The 23,168-nt window shown below is 44.0% G+C and overlaps 1 protein-coding gene across 1 annotated transcript; it reads left to right on the plus strand.

Moving 5' to 3' along the window:
* The first annotated feature begins 1,200 nt into the window (after positions 1 to 1,200).
* LOC148442512 (general transcription factor II-I repeat domain-containing protein 2-like) lies at positions 1,201 to 22,342 on the plus strand. The gene is made up of 3 exons (XM_088463872.1): positions 1,201 to 1,393; positions 20,585 to 20,689; positions 21,207 to 22,342. Exons 1-3 carry the CDS (start codon positions 1,201 to 1,203, stop codon positions 22,340 to 22,342), a joined length of 1,434 nt encoding a protein of 477 aa, XP_088319998.1.
* Positions 22,343 to 23,168: the final 826 nt, after the last annotated feature.

Consider the following 23,168-nt stretch of genomic DNA (forward strand, 5'->3'; position numbering starts at 1 on the left):
TAGTTTAGAAAAGAATATAGCACATCTAAGAAACTTAGTGGCACTGCAGTGGCAGACAGGATGGCAGCTTAATATAAACCACTCCATGCTATAGATTGCTTTCATTATTCAAGAACTAGATCAGAGGCCTCAGGCCAGCACAGGTAAATGAAGATGAAGTACTATTTAGTGGAAGCCAGGTAAAACATTGATTAATTGATTGATTCACTATCTGTGAATACATTTGAGCACTGAAAACTTGCCATTTGCAGTCATTCTGTTTTATGAGGATTTCTTTTAAGGAAATATTCCACAAGTAGGATAAATGTTTTCAAAATTAAGCTTAATTGGACCACCTCAATTGACCACCTTTAATAGATGTTGAAGTACTATGACTGGCAGCAGCCACAGCACTAGTACTGGGTTGCTGCTCCTGCTCTTCTTTCAACTGATCTGTGATTAGTTTTATTTTTGATACCAGGACAGAAGTAAAGCTACTTATCTGCCACCACACCAAGTGAATGTACAACAAACAATGATATAGGTAAAGGAAGGGAATGTTACCTTTACCATACAGTTTTAAAAGAATGGAGGAGTTGTTTTTTTATACCAGGCAAGACATTTTATTTTCACCCTTAAGAATTGTTTTGGGGTGCAGTATATGGAAGAAACCACCACCCACACACACCGTTGCTTAAATTGGAAGGAAAACACACTATGCACATTTTTTTGTACTAATGTCTTTGTTCATTATACAAACACTGGCAATTGTTTACACGCACTTTGAGGAACAGGTCTTTGTTCGAATTGTGCTGATGATGAGGGGATACCACCGCACACAGAACAGTTATATGTTTTGCGTCTGAACACAAACTTCTTAATATAATTTTTAAATTCAATTAGAGAAGATTGAAGTTTTATTTTATGTTTGGTTTTAGACAACAGGATTTATATATATATATATATATATATATATATATATTTATATATGTGCTGTAGCAAATCTGCACACTCATACATATGTCAAAGATCATCGGGTGCTGGATCCAATGTATTAGATAAATCCAAGGTCAAAAAGAGACAATCCGCACACCTTTTTAAATGCCAAAAAAGTAGTTCATGTTTAATCCAAGTTACAAGCGGCCAACAGATCACATCTAGTAAAGTGCCATAGTGCAAAAAGTACAATACGAAAGAGAGACAGAGTACTTATCAGGTCACATGAAAGGATCTGTGGCAGAGGACCGGCAGCAATACGCCCTGACAGTCGTTTCGGTGCTCACAAGCACCTTCTTCCAAGGGCAGCGCAATGAATCTGAATCCAAACAGGACTCAAATACCTGTTCGGTCACCTGTCACCACTCCTACAATCACTGTGAGCCAAAACCCACTCTGTACTCACCTGCAAACCAAGGTACAGCATCATCACCCAAACCATCGGCAGCTGCTCCGGCTCACCACTAAGTGAAACCGGAAGCGGCATCCGTGGTCCTATCACATGTGCATCTCACACAGTCCACGTGTGTGCTCCACGTAGGGAACATCCTCCCGCAGCGAAGCGCACACCCGTCCCCAATGCGTTCCACACCTAAAACTGCAATGCATAAAGCAATAACAATTAAATAACACTGCAGAACTTAACTAAATAATCATTGATAAAGGAGACTGATGCTGTAACCCCACAAAATCCAAGTACCGGGGAACACAATAGTTGTAAAAAGGTGACCAGACAAACAAGCAAAAATCCTCTAATATATACATAGTTGATGCATCAACTCAGATTATATCAATTCATTACAGAAATCGATCGGTTAGAGAAAACATGTCAAACTTAATGCCTCATTTAAACCAATGGAGGAAACAGATTGAAGTTCATAGATCCATCTACTTTCACGTTGCAAAAGGGTCTTATTGCGGTCACCTCCTCGTTTAAACGGTGGGATGTAATCAATGGGCATGACCTTAAAATCAAGAGGATTATGTCCCATTTCAATTAAATGTTTTGCCACAGTTGGGGTATTGCCATCAATTTTTAAAAACGTTTTCTTTATCGAGGAACGATGGAGTGCCATTCTTTCCTTTAGCATGCGGATAGTTTTACCGATGTAAATCCGATTACATGGGCACTTAATCATGTACACCACGTATTTGCTCTCACAGGTTAAACGATGTTTAATTTTGTACGACCTGCTGGTCCTTGGATCCACAAAATGTTCACCAGTTATCAAAAATCTGCAATTAATGCAGCCAGAGCATCGGAAAACACCATTTTTTAAAGATAGCCAGTTCGTTTGACCTTTCATACCCACGTCAGAAAAAGTTACAATGTCCTTTAAATTGCTACTACGTCTGTAGCAAAACATGGGTGGCTCCTGGCATATCTTCCCCAACACCGGATCTGTTTGTAGCACGTGCCAATGACATAATATCGAACGTTTGAGAATATTTGAATTAATAGAGTAAGTAGTTGAAAAAATCAAACGATCAATATTATCCTTAGTTTAGATTTAAGTAACTCTGATCTCTCCAGGCACATACATTTGTCAATCGCCTCCTGGACCTCCCATTCTGGGTATCCACGTTGAATAAATTTATCACCCATCTCTTTCAAGGCTAATGGCAATTTTGTGCTGTCCGATGTTATCCTTGTTACTCTTACTAGTTGTGAATAAGGAAGACCCTTTTTCAAAGGGAGGGGATGAAAACTATCCACTGCAAGAAGCGTATTTTTATCTGTTTCTTTATTAAATACTCTGGTCAAAAATTGTCCATCCTTACTCTGTACTGTCACGTCCAAGTAGTTGACTACAGAGGAACTGAAATTCAAAGTAAATCTGATGGTACCGTTGATTTGATTTAAAATTATCAAAAAATTGTAAGAGTGCTTGTTCACCCCCCGTCCAAACCATAAACAGGTCATCTATGAACCTAACATAAAATTGAATATATTTTGACAATGAATGGGACATAACGTGTAATTTTTCATACGATTGCATATATAAATTAGCATACGCTGGGGCCATATTTGAACCCATCGCGGTTCGCCGGCGTTGCAAAAAAAATTCATTGTCAAACATAAAATAATTTTTCTGCAAAATCAGATGGATTAATAACATCAAATAATCAATTGGCAGACATGTATAGTGTGGACTGGAAATGATTGCCTCTCTAATTGCATCCATCCCTTCCTTATGTGGGATATTTGTATATAAATTAACTATATCCAACGTTACTAATAGGACGTCATTGGAGGGCATTTGTAAGTCAATCAATTTATTGAGGAAATGTGTAGTATCCCTCAAGTAATAATCAGTGTTGAGGTAAAAAATCAACATACTGAGAAATAGTTTGGTACAACGACCCCCTGGAAGAAATTATCGGCCTCCCTGGGGGGTTGTGTAAGGTCTTGTGGACCTTCGGTAGTATGTAAAGTAGTGGAATAATCGGGTGATCCTGTTTAAAAAATTTCCCTGTCTGTTCATCCAGCCATAAGTTGTTAACTCCCATATCGATTATACCATCAATTTCTCTTTTGTATTTCAAAGTGGGGTCTGTTGGTAATTTTGAATAACTTAATTCATCTGATAATTGTCTGTTCACCTCTCTAATATAATCGATCTTATTTAATGTAACGATTCACCCGCCCTTATCAGCTGGGCGAATCATTATATCATTATTTCTCAAGGATTTAACTGCCTTAATCTGCAAAGGGGTTAAGTTAGTGAAAGAGGTTTGTTGTTTCTTAATTAAGGGTAAAGCATCCCGTTTTACTAGATTAATGAATGTATCAACAAAAGGGACATTTATCAACGGCTCAAACATACTTTTTGGACGAAGATGACTTAATTCGCTCGATTTAAACTCACTGTCACTATAATAGTATTTTAATTTTAATAATCGCTGAAATTTATACAAGTCTACCTCTATGTCAAAAGGTTTGTTCTTATGCGTTTGTACAAAGGTAAGCCCCTTTTGTAATACACTCATTTCATCTTGAGACGGTACAAAATTAGATAAATTAAACACTATTTCTTCCTTGCTTTGCTTCTCCCCCGATTCCCTTTGTCCTTGACAGAATCTCTTTCCCCTCCCTCCCCTTCTGCAGGGTTTTCTTTTGAAAATTTGTCCCTGCTCCGTGTTAAAACCTTCTCTTTTAAAAAAGATCCTTTGGAGTGACTTTGATCAGAGTCACTCTGAGAAGTGAAGTCACTCTGAGGGTGTATTGCTGCCGGTCCTCTGCCACAGATCCTTTCATGTGACCTGATAAGTACTCTGTCTCTCCTTCGTATTGCACTTTTTGCACTATGGCACTTTACTAGATGTGATCTGTTGGCCGCTTGTAACTTGGATTAAACATGAACTACTTTTTTGGCATTTAAAAAGGTGTGCGGATTGTCTCTTTTTGACCTTGGATTTATATACAGTTAGGTTAGGGGGTCCCTCTCCTGGGTAGAGGACTCCTTCCTTACACACACACACAGCAGCAGGGAAGCAGCACACCAGTCTGGATGCAAGTACAAGCTGGTCGGCACCAGTCTTTATTGTACAATGTCAGAAACATAAAGAAAACATAAATATAAATCCTAGCCCTGTCAGGGTACTAACTTCACAGGTAGTTCCCTCACTACCAGAACCTGGCAGGGCCTAATGCCCTCGCCAGCAACAAAAGCACAGCACAACACTCACAGTTAGGTATGCAAGTGTCTCTGAGCAAACTCCCTGTCTGCTCTCCCAGGTGAGACAATCAGCCCTCAACACACTAGGCTTATATTGGCCACTCTCAGGTGGAAAACTAACAAGCCTGATACCAGGCTGCGAGAACCAAAACCTGGAGTGGCCGTGGGTGGAGCCCTCCCTCTCCTCTCACCCACAACCCCCAGGTCCCAAACCGGCTTTTCAAAAAGCCGAAACTCAAGCCTGCTACACTGCAGACTTTCTCCTGGGGTTTTAAAACACAAAAGACAGGAATCTGGGACAAATGTACCTGCCACAGACCACTTTACCAATGATCCTATCACATATCCCCCCCTTTGTTTCGACCTGTGGGGCGGAACAACTGAAGCCCCCAAACAATGAACGTGTGACAACGCGTCAGCATTGGCCAGCTGGCTTCCTGGCCTGTGTTCCACTGAAAATGTAAAAGTTTGTAATGCCAAGAACCATCTTGTAATTCTCGCATTACTGTCCTTATTTTCAGACATCCACTTCAGAGGGGCATGGTCAGTGATCAATTTGAACTTTCTTCCGACCAAGTAGTACCTGAGAGCCTCTAACGCCCACTTTATGGCCAACGCCTCCTTCTCCACTGTGGCATAGTTTCTCTCATGTACATTCAACTTTCTGCTAAGATAGAAAATAGGGTGTTCCTCACCCTCCTTGTTCTGGGACAGGACCGCTCCTATACCTACTTCTGATGCATCGGTTTGTACTATGAATTCCCTTTCAAAATTAGGAGTCGTCAGGACTGGTTGGGAACACAATGCTACTTTCAACTCCTGAAAAGCTTTCTCTGCCTCAGGACTCCATTCTACCATGACTTTTTGTTTGCCTTTGGTCAGGTCAGTCAGTGGGACTGCCATGGTTGCAAAGTTGGGTATAAACCTCCTGTAGTACCCCGTAATTCCCAAGAAGGCTCTCATCTGCTTCTTATTCAGAGGCCGTGGCCAGTTTTGTATGGCATCAACTTTATTGAGCTGAGGCTTTATCAGGCCTCTGCCAATGGTGTATCCCAGATATTTTACTTCCTCCATACCTAGACAACACTTTTTTGGGTTGGCTGTCAAACCTGCCTTATAGATGGAGTCCAACACTGCTTGCACCCTGGGTAAGTGAGACTGCCAATCAGGACTATGAACGACCACATCATCCAGATAAGCAGCCGCATACCGTCTACGGGGCCTTAGAATCCTGTCCATCACTCTTTGGAAGGTAGCAGGTGCCCCATGTAGCCCGAAGGGCAACATCTTGTACTGAAACAAGCCCTCTGGCGCTGAAAAAGCTGTCTTTTGTTTGGCGCTCTCAGTTAACGGTACTTGCCAATACCCTTTGGTTAGGTCAAGAGTGGTTAAATACCTTGCCGTCCCTAGTCTCTCAATCAGTTCATCCACTCTTGGCATCGGGTAGGCATCGAATTTTGAAACACTGTTCAACTTTCGGAAGTCATTGCAGAAACGCACACTCCCGTCGGGCTTTGGAATCAACACAATGGGACTTGACCATTCACTATGTGATTCTTCAATAACCCCTAACTCTAGCATATTTTTAATTTCTTTCGACACCGATTCTCTTTGTGCTTCTGGTAACCTATAGGGCTTTAGATTAACTTTAACCCCTGGGTCAGTGATGATGTCTTGTTTAATGACCGAGGTTTTCCCAGGTACGTCAGAGAACAGCACCCTATTTCTAATCAGAAACTCCTTGACCTCTTGTTGTTGAATTGCCGACAGGGTTTTTGCCACTGTCACTTCGGGAACTAAGGGCCCTGGACTTACTGGAGGGTCTCGGACGGCCGACAGTACCGTTCTATCTTTCCAGGGCTTTAACAGATTTATATGGTATATCTGTTCCGGCTTTCTTTTCCCCGGCTGGTAAACTTTGGAATTGACCTGCCCCACTCTTTCTAAGATTTCAAAGGGCCCTTGCCATTTAGCCAAAAGTTTATTTTCCACAGTGGGAACCAATACTAACACTCTGTCCCCAGGAGCAAAGCTGCGTAACCGAGCATTGCGGTTGTATACCCTCTGCTGTGCCTGTTGAGCCTGTTCCAGGTGCTCTCTCACTATCGGCACTACGGCAGCAATTCTCTCCTGCATTTGAGAAACATACTCAATCACCGTTTTGTAAGGACTAGACTGCCCCTCCCATGTCTCTTTGGCAATGTCTAGTAACCCCCTTGGGTGTCTCCCATACAACAAGTCGAAGGGTGAAAACCCGGTGGAGGACTGGGGAACTTCTCTTATGGCCAACAATAAATACGGCAATAAGTAGTCCCAATCCCTACCATCCTTGTCGACCACTTTCCTAAGCATGTGTTTTAACGTCTTGTTAAACCTCTCGACCAGCCCATCGGTTTGGGGGTGATAAACCGAAGTTCTTAACTGTTCGATTTGAACAGGCGGCATAACTCTTTCATGACTTTGGACATAAACGGTGTACCCTGGTCAGTTAGTATCTCCTTAGGTATACCCAGCCTGCTAAAGACATGAACTAGTTCTCTGGCAATGGTCTTGGTTGACGTATTGCGCAACGGGATCGCTTCCGGGTACCTGGTAGCATAATCCATTATGACCAGAATATACTGGTGTCCCCTGGCAGACTTCATTAAGGGTCCAACCAAATCCATCGCTATTCTTTCAAACGGCACCTCTATGATCGGCAATGGAACTAGTGGACCCTTAAAATGTGGCCTGGGAGCATGATACTGACACTCAGGGCAGGATGCGCAAAAGTCAGATACCTCTTTATGAAGCCCAGGCCAGAAAAACCTCTGCATTATTCACTCAGTGGTTTTCTCTACCCCTAGATGGCCTGCCGTTATATGACCATGGGCCAGATCCAACACTGTTCTTCTGTAGGCTTTGGGAACTATTAGTTGTTCCACAACATCTTCCCCCTTCTTAGTCACCTGATATAACAAATCCTGACACATTGCCATGTGGGGATAGGACAAAGGACTATCCGGGTCTACGGGTTTACCATCAACTACTTTTACATTCTCCCTGGCTTTTACCAAAGTAGGGTCATTCAACTGCTCCACGGCAAAGACCTCTCTTCTGACCTCTAAATCAGGCAGACGATCACCTGGCCCAACAACACTTCCCACCTCAATGGGAGGCACATCAGTTGGCGGGCCACCGTCACGTTCCGCATTCTCTAGTTCGCCAACCATAGTAGAAAAAGGGAATAACTCTGACTCAGAAGAAACTCCCTCCTCCACTACATCGACAACCTTCTCAAATGGATCGGGGTTGTTCACCTCTGGAACAAAATGGCTTTCCCACAACTTCCAGAAGTGAGCAAAGTCTCTCCCCAATATTGCATCGTACACCAGACCATGCACCAAACCCACAGAAACTATAGCAGAGCCACATGGTGTCTCGATGTTCACCTCAGCCATAACATAATATCGAGTATCCCCATGTATGCAGGTCACACCAACAGTTTTCCCTGCATGCCTCAAGGGGTTCACCAGCTCAGCTTTTATAAGTGTCACCAAGCTACCAGAGTCTAACAGTGCCTCTACTCGGTTGCCATCTACAGTGAGTACACACATGTGCTTATCAGTCTCAGCTTGCCGGTCAGCCATACAGGCTATCTGTGCAAAGAAAGACCCCCTGCGGTAGACATGAGCAGTATCACATTGCATAGGTTCAGTTGTAAGTGCACAATTAGCGGCAATATGGCCGAAGCCACCACATCGGAAACACTGAGTCATATTAATGTCTAGTCGTTTACGGGGCAAGAACCTTCCCAGTCTGGCAGGCCTGTCTCCAGGTTCTACACCCTCAGTCTTAGGTACATTCCACCGCCCAGCACCCTTCTCCCCTGGAACAGTCTTACCAGTGTCTCTGGGAGTTCGCCGGTGCGCCATCGGGGTTCGGTGGGGCATACTCATCAGCTCCTCAGCCGCCACGTACCTCTCCACCAGCTCGACCAACTGGTCCGCGGACTTAGGGTCTGCATGGCTCACCCACTTGCGCAGAGTCGCAGGTAATGATCGCAGGTACCGGTCCATCTCGACCCTTTCCACGATCTGTGGTCCCGTCAGCGTCTCGGGCTGTAGCCATTTTGAGGACAGATGGACGAGGTCATGCCTCTGTGAACGTGGAGGCTTGTCCATATGGAACTCCCAGTGGTGGACCCGTTGGGCACGAACAAAGGTGGTGACTCCCAAGCGAGTTAGGATCTCCTGTTTTAGTTTTTTATAGTCCTTGGCATCAGCCAGGCATAAGTCAAAATAGGCCTTTTGTGGCTCCCCAGACAAAAAAGGTGCCACCAGACTGGCCCACTGCTCCTTGGGCCAACTCTCCCTTTCGGCCGTTCTTTCAAATGCGGTGAGATAGGCCTCCACATCATCGCCCGAAGTCATCTTCTGGAGGAAGTGACTGGCTCGTACGGAGTGAGTGGTGGTGGGAGGACCAGTACCAACATCTCTGGGCCGGGCGATCAGGTGCTGTACCACCTCTTTTATGGCCTGGCTGTTTTCCGCTAAGGCCCGGCGGGTTTCCTCGATGGCAACCTGTTGTTGCCCCTGGGCTGTCTCCAAGGCCGACAGTTGCACCCTGGTGGATTCCTGCAGAGCCCTGGTAGATTCCTGCTGAGCTGCTGTAGCTTGGAGCAGGGCTTTAATAATGTCCTCCATTTTGTCCTGGGGTGTAGGTTGGAAGCTGAACCTTGCCTCTCTGAGCATGGGCTGCCGCCTCCTCTATGGGACTCCAAGGACACAGCGTTATTTCCACACTCACAAATTGGGTGTCTGTCCCTTTAATTTTTAAACGGAAAGTTTTCCTCTTGCTGCAACTTCAGTGTGTGTGGGTGCCCGCATTCTCCACCATATTGTGACACAGTTAGGTTAGGGGGTCCCTCTCCTGGGTAGAGGACTCCTTTCTTACACACACACAAACAGCAGCAGGGAAGCAGCACACCAGTCTGGATGCAAGTACAAGCTGGTCGGCGCCAGTCTTTATTGTACAATGTCAGAAACATTAAGAAAACATAAATCTAAATCCTAGCCCTATCGGGGCACTAGCTTCACAGGTAGTTCCCTCACTACCAGAACCTGGCAGGGCCTAATGCCCTCGCCAGCAACAAAAGCACAGCACAACACTCACAGTTAGGTATCCAAGTGTCTCTGAGCAAACTCCCTGTCTGCTCTCCCAGGTGAGACAATCAGCCCTCAACACACTAGGCTTATATTAGCCACTCTCAGATGGAAAACTAACAAGCCTGATACCAGGCTGCGAGAACCAAAACCTGGAGTGGCCGTGGGTGGAGCCCTCCCTCTCCTCTCACCCACAACCCCCAGGTCCCAAACCGGCTTTTCAAAAAGCCGAAACTCAAGCCTGCTACACTGCAGACTTTCTCCTGGGGGTTTAAAACACAAAAGACAGGAATCTGGGACAAATGTACCTGCCACAGACCACTTTACCAGTGATCCTATCACAATATATATATATATATATATATATATATATATATATATATATATATATATATATATACACACACACAGTCAGGTGCATAAATATTGGGACATTGACAGAATTTTCCTATTTTGGCCTCTATTCACCACCACAATGGCTTTGAAATGAAACAAACAAGATGTGCTTTAACTGCAGACTTTCAGATTTCATTTGAGGGTAATTACATCCAAATCAGGTGAACAGTGTAGGAATTACAACGGTTTCTATATGTGCCTCCCACTTTTTAAGGAGCCAAAAGTAATGGGACAAACTAAACAATCCTAAATCTAACTTTCACTTTTTAATACTTTGTTGCAAATCCTTTGCAGGCAATTACAGCCTGAAGTCTGGAACGCATAGACATCACCAGATGCTGGGTTTCATCCCTGGTGATGCTCTGCCAGGCCTCTACTGCAAATGTCTTCAGTTCCTGCTTGTTCTTGGGGCATTTTCCCTTCAGTTTTGTCTTCATCAAGTGAAATGCATGCTCAATCGAATTCAGGTCAGGGGATTGACTTGGCCATTGCATAACATTCCACTTTTTAGCCTTAAAAAACTCTTTGGTTGCTTTTGCAGTATGCTTCGGGTCATTGTCCATCTGCACTGTGAAGCACCGTCCAATGAGTTCTGAAGCATTTGACTGAATATGAGCATATAATATTGCCCGAAACACTTCAGAATTCATTCTGCTGCTTTTGTCAGCAGTCACATCATCAATAAATACAAGGGAACCAGTTCCATTGGCAGCCATACATGCCCACGCCATGACATTACCACCACCATGCTTCACTGATGAGGTGGTATGTTTTGGATCATGAGCAGTTCCTTTCCTTCTCCATACTCTTCTCTTCCCATCACTCTGGTATAAGTTGATCTTTGTCTCATCTGTCCATAGGATGTTGTTCCAGAACTGTAATGGCTTTTTTAGATGTTGTTTGGCAAACTCTAATCTGGTCTTCCTGTTTTTGTGGCTCACCAATGGTTTACATCTTGTGGTGAACTCTCTATATTCACTCTTGTGAAGTTTTCTCTTGATTGTTGACTTTGACACATATACACCTACCTCCTGGAGAGTGTTCTTGATTTGGCCATCTGTTGTGAAGGGGTTTTTTCACCAGGGAAATAATTCTTCTATCATCCACCACAGTTATTTTCCGTGGTCTTCCTGGTCTTTTGGTGTTGCTGAGCTCTCCGGTGCGTTCTTTCTTTTTAAGAATGTTCCAAACAGTTGATTTGGCCACACCTAATGTTTTTGCTATATCTCTGATGGGTTTGTTTTGATTTTTCAGCCTAATGATGGCTTGCTTCACTGATAGTGACAGCTCTTTGGATCTCATATTGACAGTCGACAGCAACTGATTCCAAATGCAAATGTCACACCTAGAATCAACTCCAGACCTTTTACCTGCTTAATTGATAATGAAATAAGGAGGGAATAGCCCACACCTGTCCATGAAATAGCTTTTAAGTTGATAGTCCCATTACTTTTGGCCCCTTAAAAAGTGGGAGGCACATATAGAAACCGTTGTAATTCCTACACCGTTCACCTGATTTGGATGTAATTACCCTCAAATTAAATCTGAAAGTCTGCAGTTAAAGCACATCTTGTTTGTTTCATTTCAAAGCCATTGTGGTGGTGAATAGCGGCCAGAATATGAAAATTCTGTCAATGTCCCAATATTTATGCACCTGACTGTGTATGTATATATATATATATATATATATATATATAACTGGAGAAATCCTCAAAACAAAGAGGTATTCTTGGAGTGTAGCAGACTCAGACACTGTAGATGATTGTTTGGAAAGATAAGCAAAATATAATAGTATTCTGCAGTGATAGATTTCCTAGGGAAAAAAGGTGCAGGTTCATTTTAACAAAGAAAAACAAAAACAAACGACAATAGCCTGTTTGTTTGCACTGCAGTGTGTAATCAATGTGTGTGATTAATTAAACACACTGACAATGTGGTTGCCAGAGTCACCCTGTCCTTTTCTACCAGGCATCTACTCCAGCAGCTACTTAAAAAACTATTTGCACTCCTTTCATTACTCCTAATGGTGCCTCGATGGTGTGCCAAGTGTGCGATTTTTTTATATATATATTACAGATTTACAGTGCTCCAGCCTACAGTCCCACATCCCTCTGCTCTCCTGTGTTATATGGCACCCGATAACGAGGGAGGGACTTTTATATGCAATCCAAAACACACAAAATGTGACACCTGGAAGATGATGTTTTGACTCGTTTTGGGATCTGAACTTGGCGGGAAGACCAGAGCGGGACTCGGAAACACTCGTAACCCCTAGGTGCAGGTGTGTTCAGTTTCTAGGGAAACTGAAACGCTCATCTCCATAGGAAATATAGTGAATTGCTTGGTGCACACTAGCAGATAAATTCTGCAGATCCAATAAATAGCTGACCCAATAGAGTGATTACCGGATCGGCGTGCACCATACACACTGAGCAATTTTTAGCATAGTGTGTGCTGTATTCAGATGTCTTTACAGGATTTAATTTCCTATAATGAGCACTTTAGAGAAAGCTTTTTAGCATATTGTTACTTTGCAGAAAATATTGTCAGGTTGTAATTTCATGTTCTTCAGATTTCACATTTCAGTCACAGCCTTATGCATATATATCTGACAGGGGTGAAGCATTGAATCCTCAATCCATCAACTTTTCCTTGAATAATTCCCATGAGTCAGGTTGCTATATCCTGAAAACGGCCCTAAGCACAGCCGGACTGGCCCTCTGGCAAATGTCAAAAGGGCCAATGGGCCAAGATGGTCCAGCTGTCTGAAGGCCTGGCAGAGCAGCTCTAACTCCTGGTGCTCTGCTTGGTTGGCGTGCTTAGTCAGGACACACTGTGAGGCTATGCCTCTGTGATTCAATGCCACGCCCAGTGACGTGGTGTTTTTATGTGTGCAGAAAAATGCCTGGGCCGAATTTTAGTCCCAGTCCTTCCCTGGCCCTATGTTTCCCAGATCCTAACCACTCTTGCTGTGTCCCCCCATCAAGACTCACTAGCATTATCAGCCTGTGTTAATGTCTTATACTGTCATAATTGGTTTACAGAGCAGGGGAGTAGCTGAACACACTCGGTCTACTATTGGCTGATTGTGTTAAGTTTTGTTCCTGTTATAAACCGCAATTGGTGTACAGAGCAGGGACTTAGCAAGAAAAAACACACTTTGTAGTTAACAGATATGGCTAATGGCCTCCTTTCCCCTAAATCAAAGATTTATTTCTCTACAATAGTCCTTCATGACCTCTCAAAAGCCATGGAACCCTCTCTTCTCCAAAGTCTTCACTCACTCAGCCTTAGCAACATAATTATCTCGTTGTTGCCCTTCTATCTCTCTGACAGACCCTTATCCATCTCAAAATACCCTGTCACCCCGACCTGCCTCTCCTCCTTTCTGTAGGAGTACCTTAAGGATCGGCCAACATTTAAAATAGTTAAATGGCTGTTTAACTGTATGCTCAATGAAGCATCTATAATGGATGCAGGGTGTGCAGTGCACACCCTGCAGGAATATATACTTATATTTACCTCTCCACAGTCTCCGGAGACCTGCATCTGCTGGCGGCCTGAAGCTGCAGAGCAGCAAAATTCACAGGGAAAATGGCAGTGATTTGCACATGTACACTAGAGATGTCCCAGAGAATAAGGTGTAGGTGCCATTTTCCCAGAGACCCGTGCATGCGCAGTAGACTCTGGCCCCAAGCCAAAGTCTACTCCATGACAGAGACGAGGGAGCCCACACAGAGGCTGCACACGGGCTCCCGACGGGGTATACTAGTCAAACTGGAGCTGTATTGTATATGGTTTTTTTTTTTATTATTGATTCAAAAGCTTCTTTGGCAAAAAAACAAAAATCAATATCAATACAATATAAAATATCATAGAAATATGAGCAGCAATACAAGTATCATAGAATAGACAAATAATAAAATATATCTTAAAATCAAACAAACATAAAACTAAAATAAAACAATATAGAATGAAACAAAAATAAAATCATAATACGTAGGACATAATAGTGCCATGCGGACCAATTAGTGTTATAGGAGGGTCATTATCTATTAAGCGCCTCAAATACCACGAGGTCGATGAAAAGCATTTGACAACCAATCGTTGGGTTTGTGAAGGGAGTGTAGCTATATAACTTTCCCAAATGTTAAAAAATGTAGACACCCTAGATTCCTTATACAAAGATGCCTCCACCCAATCCATTATACATAAATAAAATATTTTTTTCTTAAAGAAAAGGGAGGCATCCCTGGTTGAATCCATACCTGTAATATGGGGGGGGGTTTTAGCAGCCGCACTCAAAGCAAGCAAGAGTTTACGACTCCCAGGAGACACTCTTTGGCCTAAAGGGAGGATCTCTAATATGGCCCATTCAGGGTTAAAGGGAATAAAATTGACCAAATGCCCAAGAGCAAATCGACGAATTTGAAGCCAAAAGGCTCTAACCAAAGGGCAAGACCATAGGCAATGGTACAAATCTGCATTGTCAGCCCTGCAACGAGGGCAATTGTTTGAATGAGAAGAACCCATTGGAAAGCCCCTTTTTTGACTAATATATGTTCTGTGAAAAACATTCAGAAATAGTTCCCTATAAGAACTCATAGGAAGGAAATGACAGGAATCATCGAGGGCCTTGAGCAAATGGTCAATCTTTAAATTTGGGAATTGTTGTAACCACCGAGGTAGGCCAGACTGAGATTTGGTATAGTTGATATTATCACTTAGAAAAGCATAGTGGAGTGAGATAGCCTTACTACTAGGAGTGGGATATGACAAAAACTCATCCACAGGATTATCCCAATCCTCATCAGAAAAATTACGGATCACTTGGCTAATATATTGGTGGGTCAGGAAGTATGCAAAAGAGTAGGGAGCTGAAAAATCTAATTAATCAACTGCCTGGTGGAATGTGAGGGGCCTTTTAGTATGTTTATCTACCAACCATCCAATAGATGTGATACCCTTTTCTGACCATGATAAAAAAGAATAGAGGCCGAACCCCGCTGAAAATCTTGGTTGCCTAGAAAGGGCAGGAAAAGCGTATTATATGCATTTAACCCCTTTTTATGTCTCAAAACATGACACACATTACGTGTATTCCAAAGGAGGGAGTTTTCCTTCAAATGCAAAGGAATTTCTGCATCAAAGAGATGGAGAAAAGAACATAAATTCCATTCATCTAGGAAATTAGCTACTAGGTTCGTATCAGTGTATATACTAGAACCCTGCAACCAATCACGAAGGTGTCTTAGCAAGTGTCACGATCCTGGCTAGTTTTTACCTTTTGTGACTTACCTCTGCCAGCTGCTCCATGGATCTGTGTTTGTAATTCTCCTGGGACATCTGCTCTGGCTGAATCATGCTGGCTGTAACATCTCTGTGTGTGCAGACTGCTCTCCCCCCACACTGATTAAACACCTGGACTCTGCTCTGTCTGTGAGCATTGCTAGTCTTAATTGGAATCACAGGTGTGGTCCTGATTCTCAAGGGCTGCAGAGATGATTACTCCCTCTGCATGTTGTGCCTTGCTCCACTCAGAATGCCACTGCCAGACCACCTGTCTGTATCCTCCAATCGCTGCCAGACTCTAGGTTTATAGATCCTCCTCTAATAGCACTCAGTGCTTGAACATCTAGTTACATTCCGTGGTGTACTACTTGTGCTATAGCTGTACCTCTAGACCAGTGCTATCCGTAAGACTGCTGCGCTCAGCTATCCACGCTACCATCTCTCACCTACGGCTCCCAGGCCGCTCCAAGTAGCTCTCACCTATGGCTCCCAGGCCGCTCCAAGTAGCTTCCACGCTACCAGCTTCTCCACACGGCTCCCAGGCCGCACCAAGTAGCTTCCACGCTACCATCTCTCACCTACGGCTCCCAGGCCACTCCAAGTAGCTTCCACGCTACCATCTCTCACCCACGGCTCTCCAGCCGCTCCACGTAGCCACCCAGCTACCAACGTCTACCCATGGCCTCCCAAGCCACAACAAGTAGCTTCTACGCTACCATCCGTCTGCAAGCCCATCTACTAGTAACCCGACCAGCTCATTCAGCCTACCTGCCGGTCCCAGTCCGGTCCCTCCAAGTTCCTTCTGGTCTCATTCCAACGTATCAAGTTTCCAGTTCCAGTCACTCATCAGAGTTGTTGCATGCCAATTGGGGTGTGTAAAGCCTGGTTTTAAATAAAAAGTGACTGATTTCTCCCTTAGACCAGAGATCCCCCCAAAATCCCTAAGCAAGGACATAGAATGTTGTAAAGAAGTTGGGTGATGGGATAAAGCAAAATATCAATGCCGTAATCTTAATTTCTCTGTGGCCTATTCTAATACCATGAATTACCGGGGAATGATGAATTAAGCGAAGAAAGGGTCTAGAGAGAGATTAAATAGTAGCAGCGATAAGGGAAAACCCTGACAAATGCCTCTACTCATAGTTATGTCCAGAGCCGGCCCTAGGTAATTTGGTGCCCTAGGCAAAATTTTGACTGGTGCCCCCTAGCAGATAATCCCACCAGCAATCTAAGTGTTTAAATGCAGATGTAGTTATATTGCTGGCGGATGGGGTGCCAGCTGTCCATATACTGATGCAAGAACCCCTAATGTCCATACCTGGGTAAGTATGTTAAGTTTCCCCAGAATGGGGGAGGTTAGATTTAGGAGCTCCCAGGGGGTAGATTAGGGATAGGCACCCCCCGGAGTGTATTAGGGTTAGGCTACGGGGAGGGAGGGGTTAGGGTTAAGCACCACTGGGGGGAGGTAATAGGCATATTTATCAAAGGATAAATGCCCGGTCTTTACACATTATGCCACACATTAATGCCCTTTACACATTATGCCACACAGCAATGCCCAGCCTTCACACATGCCACACATTAATGCCCGGTCTTTACACATGATGCCACACAGCAATGCCCAGCCTTTACACATTATGTCACAGAGCAATGCCCAGCCTTTTACACATTATGCCACACATTAATGCCCATTCTTTACACATTATGCCACACAGCAACGCCCAGCCTTTACACATTATGCCATGCAGTAATACCCCTTACAAATGATGCTGCACATTAATACCCTTTACACATGATGCCACACGCACATTAATGCCCTTTAGTCCCCCTCTGCAGTGCCCCCAGTGGTAGCCCCCCTCTGCAGTGCCCCCAGTGGTAGCACCCCTCTGCAGTGCCCCCAGTGATAGACCCCCTCTGCAGTGCCCCCAGTAGTAGTTCCCCTCTGCAGTGCCCCCAGAAGTCCCTCATAGCTGCCCCTCAAATAGGAGTGACCTGGGCATTAGGTTCAGATCACTAAAGGGCAAATTGGTGGGTCAACTACTGGGGACCCACCTATTTGCCCTTTAGTGACCTGGGCCTAATGCCCAGGTCACACACCTAATTGGGGGGGGGCAGATTCCTTCAATTGGGCCTTATGCCCCCTATGCAGCCCGGGCCTTGTGCCTGCCTATATACCTACAGGCCTATTGCCTGAATTTATGCCACGGGTCTAGTGCCTGACAACCCTGGTGGTCTAGGGAGGGGTAAATAACGGTGGCCCAAGGCCGCCTACCCGCACGGTGGCAGAGTCTGCGGGGGGAGTTTTGATAGCTCTTTTGCTTTCCTCCCCCGCAGTCCTCTTCGGTCCTCAGCTTCAGTCTTCTGCCACTGGCCAGGCCAGCGGCGCCGCCTCTTCCTTCTTGATCGCGCCATCTTCTTGCCTCTTGCGCGGCCTCCAGAACTGTCTTCACTTATCTTCGGGAGGTCTTTACTCCTCCCCTCCGCTGACGGACTGAACGTTCCCGCTCAGTAGCATCTATTCATGACGCCATGAGTGGGCAGGGCCTCCTATTGGCTGCCAAACCACCGCCGCCACTACTTGGCTTCTAGGAAGTAAGCTCCGCTCAGCTCGCACTGGGTGCCAAGCTTCTCCTGCCACCACTGGTTGAAGGGACCAGGCGGTCCCTTCACCAGGTACCCGACGCGGTGGCTGCGTATTTGCAAACACTGGGGAGGGCATCGGCAGAGCCCTGGAATGCCTCTAGGCATTCCAGTCGCCCCTAGGCATTTGCTTAGAATGCCTATGCCTAGGGCCGGCTCTGGTTATGTCACCCCCCTGCATACCATTCAATAGTAGTGAAGTTGATGAAGAGTAGAAGAATTGTATCAAACCAAAAAAATCCTGACCAAAAGCGCGGCGATTAAAATTTCATACAAATGCGACCACAAAATAGCATTGAAAGCTTTATGAGAATCGAGACTAAGGAGCATGTTGGAAGAGGAGGGAGTGTGTTTAGAGGCTATGGTAGCAGCAATGACTGTGCGAAGTCTCCTGACCGAATGTCGACCCTTGACAAATCCTAATTGATGTGATGTGAGAAGATCAGGAAGAATGGACCGTCTGTTGGCCATTATTTTAGCTAAGATTTTAAAGTCTAAATTTACTAAAGTAATTGGGCGATACAAAGCTACCAGTTGGGGGTCTTTATTTGGTTTAGGCAAAAATATGGTGTGGGCATTGTTAAATGAGGGATAGGCTGGAGATTGCTTATGAATTAACAGATATAGATCTAACAAGATAGGGGAAATGTTGTGACATAGTATTTTATAGTACTCTCCTGTGAAGCCGTCGGGGCCTGGGGCTTTATTAGAATGGAGATTGCCGATGGTTTTAGTCAATTCTGACATTGAGATTTCTTCCACCAGAAGATCTCTCTGGGCTTGTGATAACTTAGGAAGTCTGGCTTCATCTAAAAGCCTGCTCTGAAGGATCCACGGATTGTGCTCTATATAACTGTTCGTAATATTGTTGAAAGTGGGTGGCAATAATCTCAGATTGAGACATGGTCACACCAGTGACTGGGTCTCTGAGAGTATGGATATAACTACGCTTCTTCCAACCCTTTGTCATATTGGCCAACAATTTACCCAACTTATTGCCCCATCGGAAATATTTATTTTTAGAAAAATCTAGTTTATTTTTGGATTGTATGGATACTTAATTAAAACCTCTATGCAATCCTGTCTATACCTTGTAAAATCCTGCCTATACCTTCAAAATTGTCGCTATTTAGCGTAATGAGTCGCACAGTAAATAAATGCTTTCAGACTTTGAATGTGGTTCCAAAGCACAAAAAGTTATTATTCAATACAAAAACAGATGGTTACATGCTGTGATCTAAAGACAATTAGCGCAAGTAAATCATACAGGCCCAAGGTACAGTTGTTATATATGCACGCACTCTGGGCCCAGATACCGGCATCAGCATTAGAAACCTCCGTCAACAGCACAGCAAGAAGACTCAAGACTGGGGTCAGAGAGCGCACATATATACTCTCACAGGGATAGGCAATACAATAGACAAGTTTGACATGATTCCATTGGTTCTTCTTAAAGGTGCTTCTGTTACAGGATAGTTCATAGGTCAATTCGAATGGACACAAATAGCCTCTAACAACCCTTTGTGTCCTTTTTCCCGCTGCATGCTAATCTAAGCTGCTAACATTACAGAGTACATTTTAATGTTTTAACTCTCTATAGTCCATAGTTTGCAGACGCATGTTGCAATCTTCTCACCGATGATACCAGAAATCTGTGGAGACACAGTGGATCAGTACAACACCAAACACAGTCTGCTTACCATGTACTAAACTAGGCTTGTCCAACCCGCGGGCCGCATGCGGCCCAGGTCGGCTCGTAATGCGGGCCGCATACCTCTCAAGTGTCCCGGATTCAGCAGGACATTCACGATATGTCCCGCTGTTCCGGGATTGCTCACTGTAGTCCCGGCGCCCCCAGACCACGCCCCCATGCTCTCCTTCACTCACTGTGCCACCAGCGTAATTGCGCATGCTGGGCGGTCACAGTGGCGTAGCAGTACTCTGTGGTGGCCGCGGCTCCATCGAGTGATTTCTGCGCTCTGCTTACAAGCGATACTGCCTAGTAAGCAGAGCTTGGTACAGTAGCTGTGTGGGGGTGTTTGACTGGGGGTACTCAGCTTGATGCAGGGGATTTGTGGGGTGTTGGGGTAGCTTGGTACAGGAGCCGGGGGGGTGGGGGACTCAGCTTGATGCAGGGGGTGGGGGATGGGTGAGAGAGCTTGGTACAGGAGCCGGGGCACTGGCATGGCATATATACTGGAGGGGGCACTGGCATGACATTATATAACTGGAGGGGGCACTGGCATGGCATATATACTGAAAGGGCACTGGCATGGCATATATACTGGAGGGGGCACTGGCATGGCATATATACTGGAGGGGGCACTGGCATGGCATATATACTGGAAGGGGCACTGGCATGGCATCCGAACTCTCAAGTAAGCCACTTTCTGGTAGTCTCCTGTCATTCTCCACCCACATAGCTCCATATTTAACCAAGATCTTCTCTCCCTCCAGGCATCCATTACTTCAGGCCTCGTACCAGCATCCATAAAACCAGACAGTCCTCGTACCAGCCTCCATCAAGGCAGATAGTCCTCATCCCAGCATCCGAACTCTCAGGTAAGCCACTTTCTGGTAGTCAGGAGACTAAGGCTGGGTTCACACAACGGATTTTGACACAAAATTGGCTGTGGAATTCTGCATCAAAATCCAATTGCATTCCACTTCCCATTAATTTGAAAGGGAAATCTGTAGCATAATGCACATAGTAATCACACTGATTATTAAACCATGCTTTCTAAAAGTCCTTTTTTTTTTACATTCCAGCATGGCTTCTAAAATGTCAAAAAATAAAAACAAACACAAAAAAAGAAAAATTAAAGATGAAGGAAGAGTGTTCCAAGAAAAGTGGACCGATGAATACTTTTTTGTTGAGTCCAATAGTAGGCAATCTGCTTAATTTGCAAAGAATTAGTGCCAGTTTTCAAAGACTACAATTTGAAAAGGCATTACATGACAAGACATGCTGAGAAATTTGCTGTGTATGAAGGAATGTGTCGTACAGACAAAATCGCTGAACTGAAAAAAAATCTATCATCTCAACAAAATTATTTAAAAAAAGTATTGATTCAATCAGATTCTATTGTCAAAGCCAGTTATGTGGTTGCAAACCTGATAGCCAAAAAATCAAAACCGTATTGCGATGGTGAGTTTATTAAGGAATGCATGGAAACCGTGGCTGATATAATTTGCCCGGATAAAAAAGGGGACTTTTCAAAAATCAGTTTGTCTCACCAGACTGTAGCCAGGCGAATTGAAGATATAGGAAAATCCATCGAAAAAGTTGTGAAGAGTAGAGCTGCACATTTTAAATTTTATGCTATGGCGATAGACGAAAGTACAGATGCTATAGATACAGCTCAATTGGCAATTTTTATTAGAGGCATTGATGACAAATATAATATCACTGAAGAAATGGCTGCTTTAGTTCCACTGAAAGACACAACTAAAGCAAGAGATTTATATGAAGCTGTGAAAAATACATTACAGCGATTTTCTTTGTCATTTGCTAACATATCTGGCATAGCTACTGATGGTGCCCCGGCAATGATAGGTAACAGAGATGGACTTGTAAAATTAATAGAAGATGATGCAATTGCCTCCCAAAATTTCAGTATGATGAAATATCACTGCATAGTACACCAAGAAAATTTATGTGCAAAAGCTTTAAAGATGGCTAACGTCATGCAGATGGTCATCAAGGCTGTAAATTTCATAAGGTCCAAGGGATTGAATCATCGCCAATTCCAGGTATTCCTTAAATTTATGGATGCTGAGTATGGGGACATCATTTACTTTTCTGAAGTAAGATGGTTAAGTCGAGGGAAAATGCTGGCAAGATTTTATGATCTGAGAAATGAAATCAAGTCATTTATGGAATCTAATACAAAATGTGTGCCAGAACTTGACGATGAAAAGTGGCTCACAGATTTGGCATTTTTAGTCGATTTGACCACTCATTTAAATGAGTTAAACATGCGTCTTCAAGGTGAAAACCAATTGATCAGCACAATGTTTCAAACTATAACAGCGTTCGAAATGAAACTGAAACTATGGCATTCTCAAATGAAGGCAAAAAATTTGATGCATTTTAGCACATTGGCTAAACACGCCTCTGTGAACACGGAAAAATATGCAGCCTTGCTTTTCAATTTGGTACAGGAATTTGAGAACAGGTTTCAAGATTTTAGAAAAATCAGCCATCTTTTCTGATATTTGCAACTCTATTTTCAGTGGACATTAATATATTACCTGCCAATTTGCAAATGGAATGCATAGAGCTCCAATCTGACTTTCAACTGAAAGAAAAATTTGACCATGTCTCTTTAATGGACTTCTATAAGATATATGTTCCCAGAGAAAAATATCCTTCACTTCACAATCATGCCTTATTCATGTCATCGCTATTTGGAAGCACCTACATTTGTGAGCAGCTATTTTCAAGGATGAAGCACACAAAGAATAAAGCTAGAACCAAAATATCTGATGAGCACCTTGAGCACTCACTGAGAATTGCAACAAGTTCCATCGAAGCAAATATGGATGCATTGGTGGCTGAGAAACAATGTCAAACATCTCACTAACTTCATTTCTAAGTAAGTTTAATATGTTAACTATGGCCCTCATTCAGAGCCGCTCGTTAGCGGCAGTACGCTCGTTCCGAGCGATGTTTGCACATCTGCGCATGCGTACGGATTTTAGTACGCATGCGCGAACCAGTCAGTGCGGCCGAAAATCGTTGGTACGCAATATAGCGAGGGCCTGCTATTTTGAGTGACAGAATGAGGCGTATGTGGGTGGTAACAGGGGAAGGTGCTTGAAAACGGGGAGTGGAGATCCGATCACAGGCGTGCTTAAAGTTCAAAACGGGCATTTTAAGGGAGTGCATAATTAATACAGCAGCGTCATTGACCACGTCACTGGGTTATTTTATAGCCAGAACTGCTCGCAAATTTGTGGTAGCAAAAACCAACCACAAGAATAGCGAGCAGTTCATACGCTGGTCGATGTACTCGATTAATCTAATAAATAGCGGACA

This window comes from Taudactylus pleione, unplaced genomic scaffold (assembly GCF_031769625.1).
Source record: "Taudactylus pleione unplaced genomic scaffold, aTauple2 ptg001477l, whole genome shotgun sequence".
NCBI classification, from domain to species: Eukaryota; Metazoa; Chordata; class Amphibia; order Anura; family Myobatrachidae; genus Taudactylus; species Taudactylus pleione.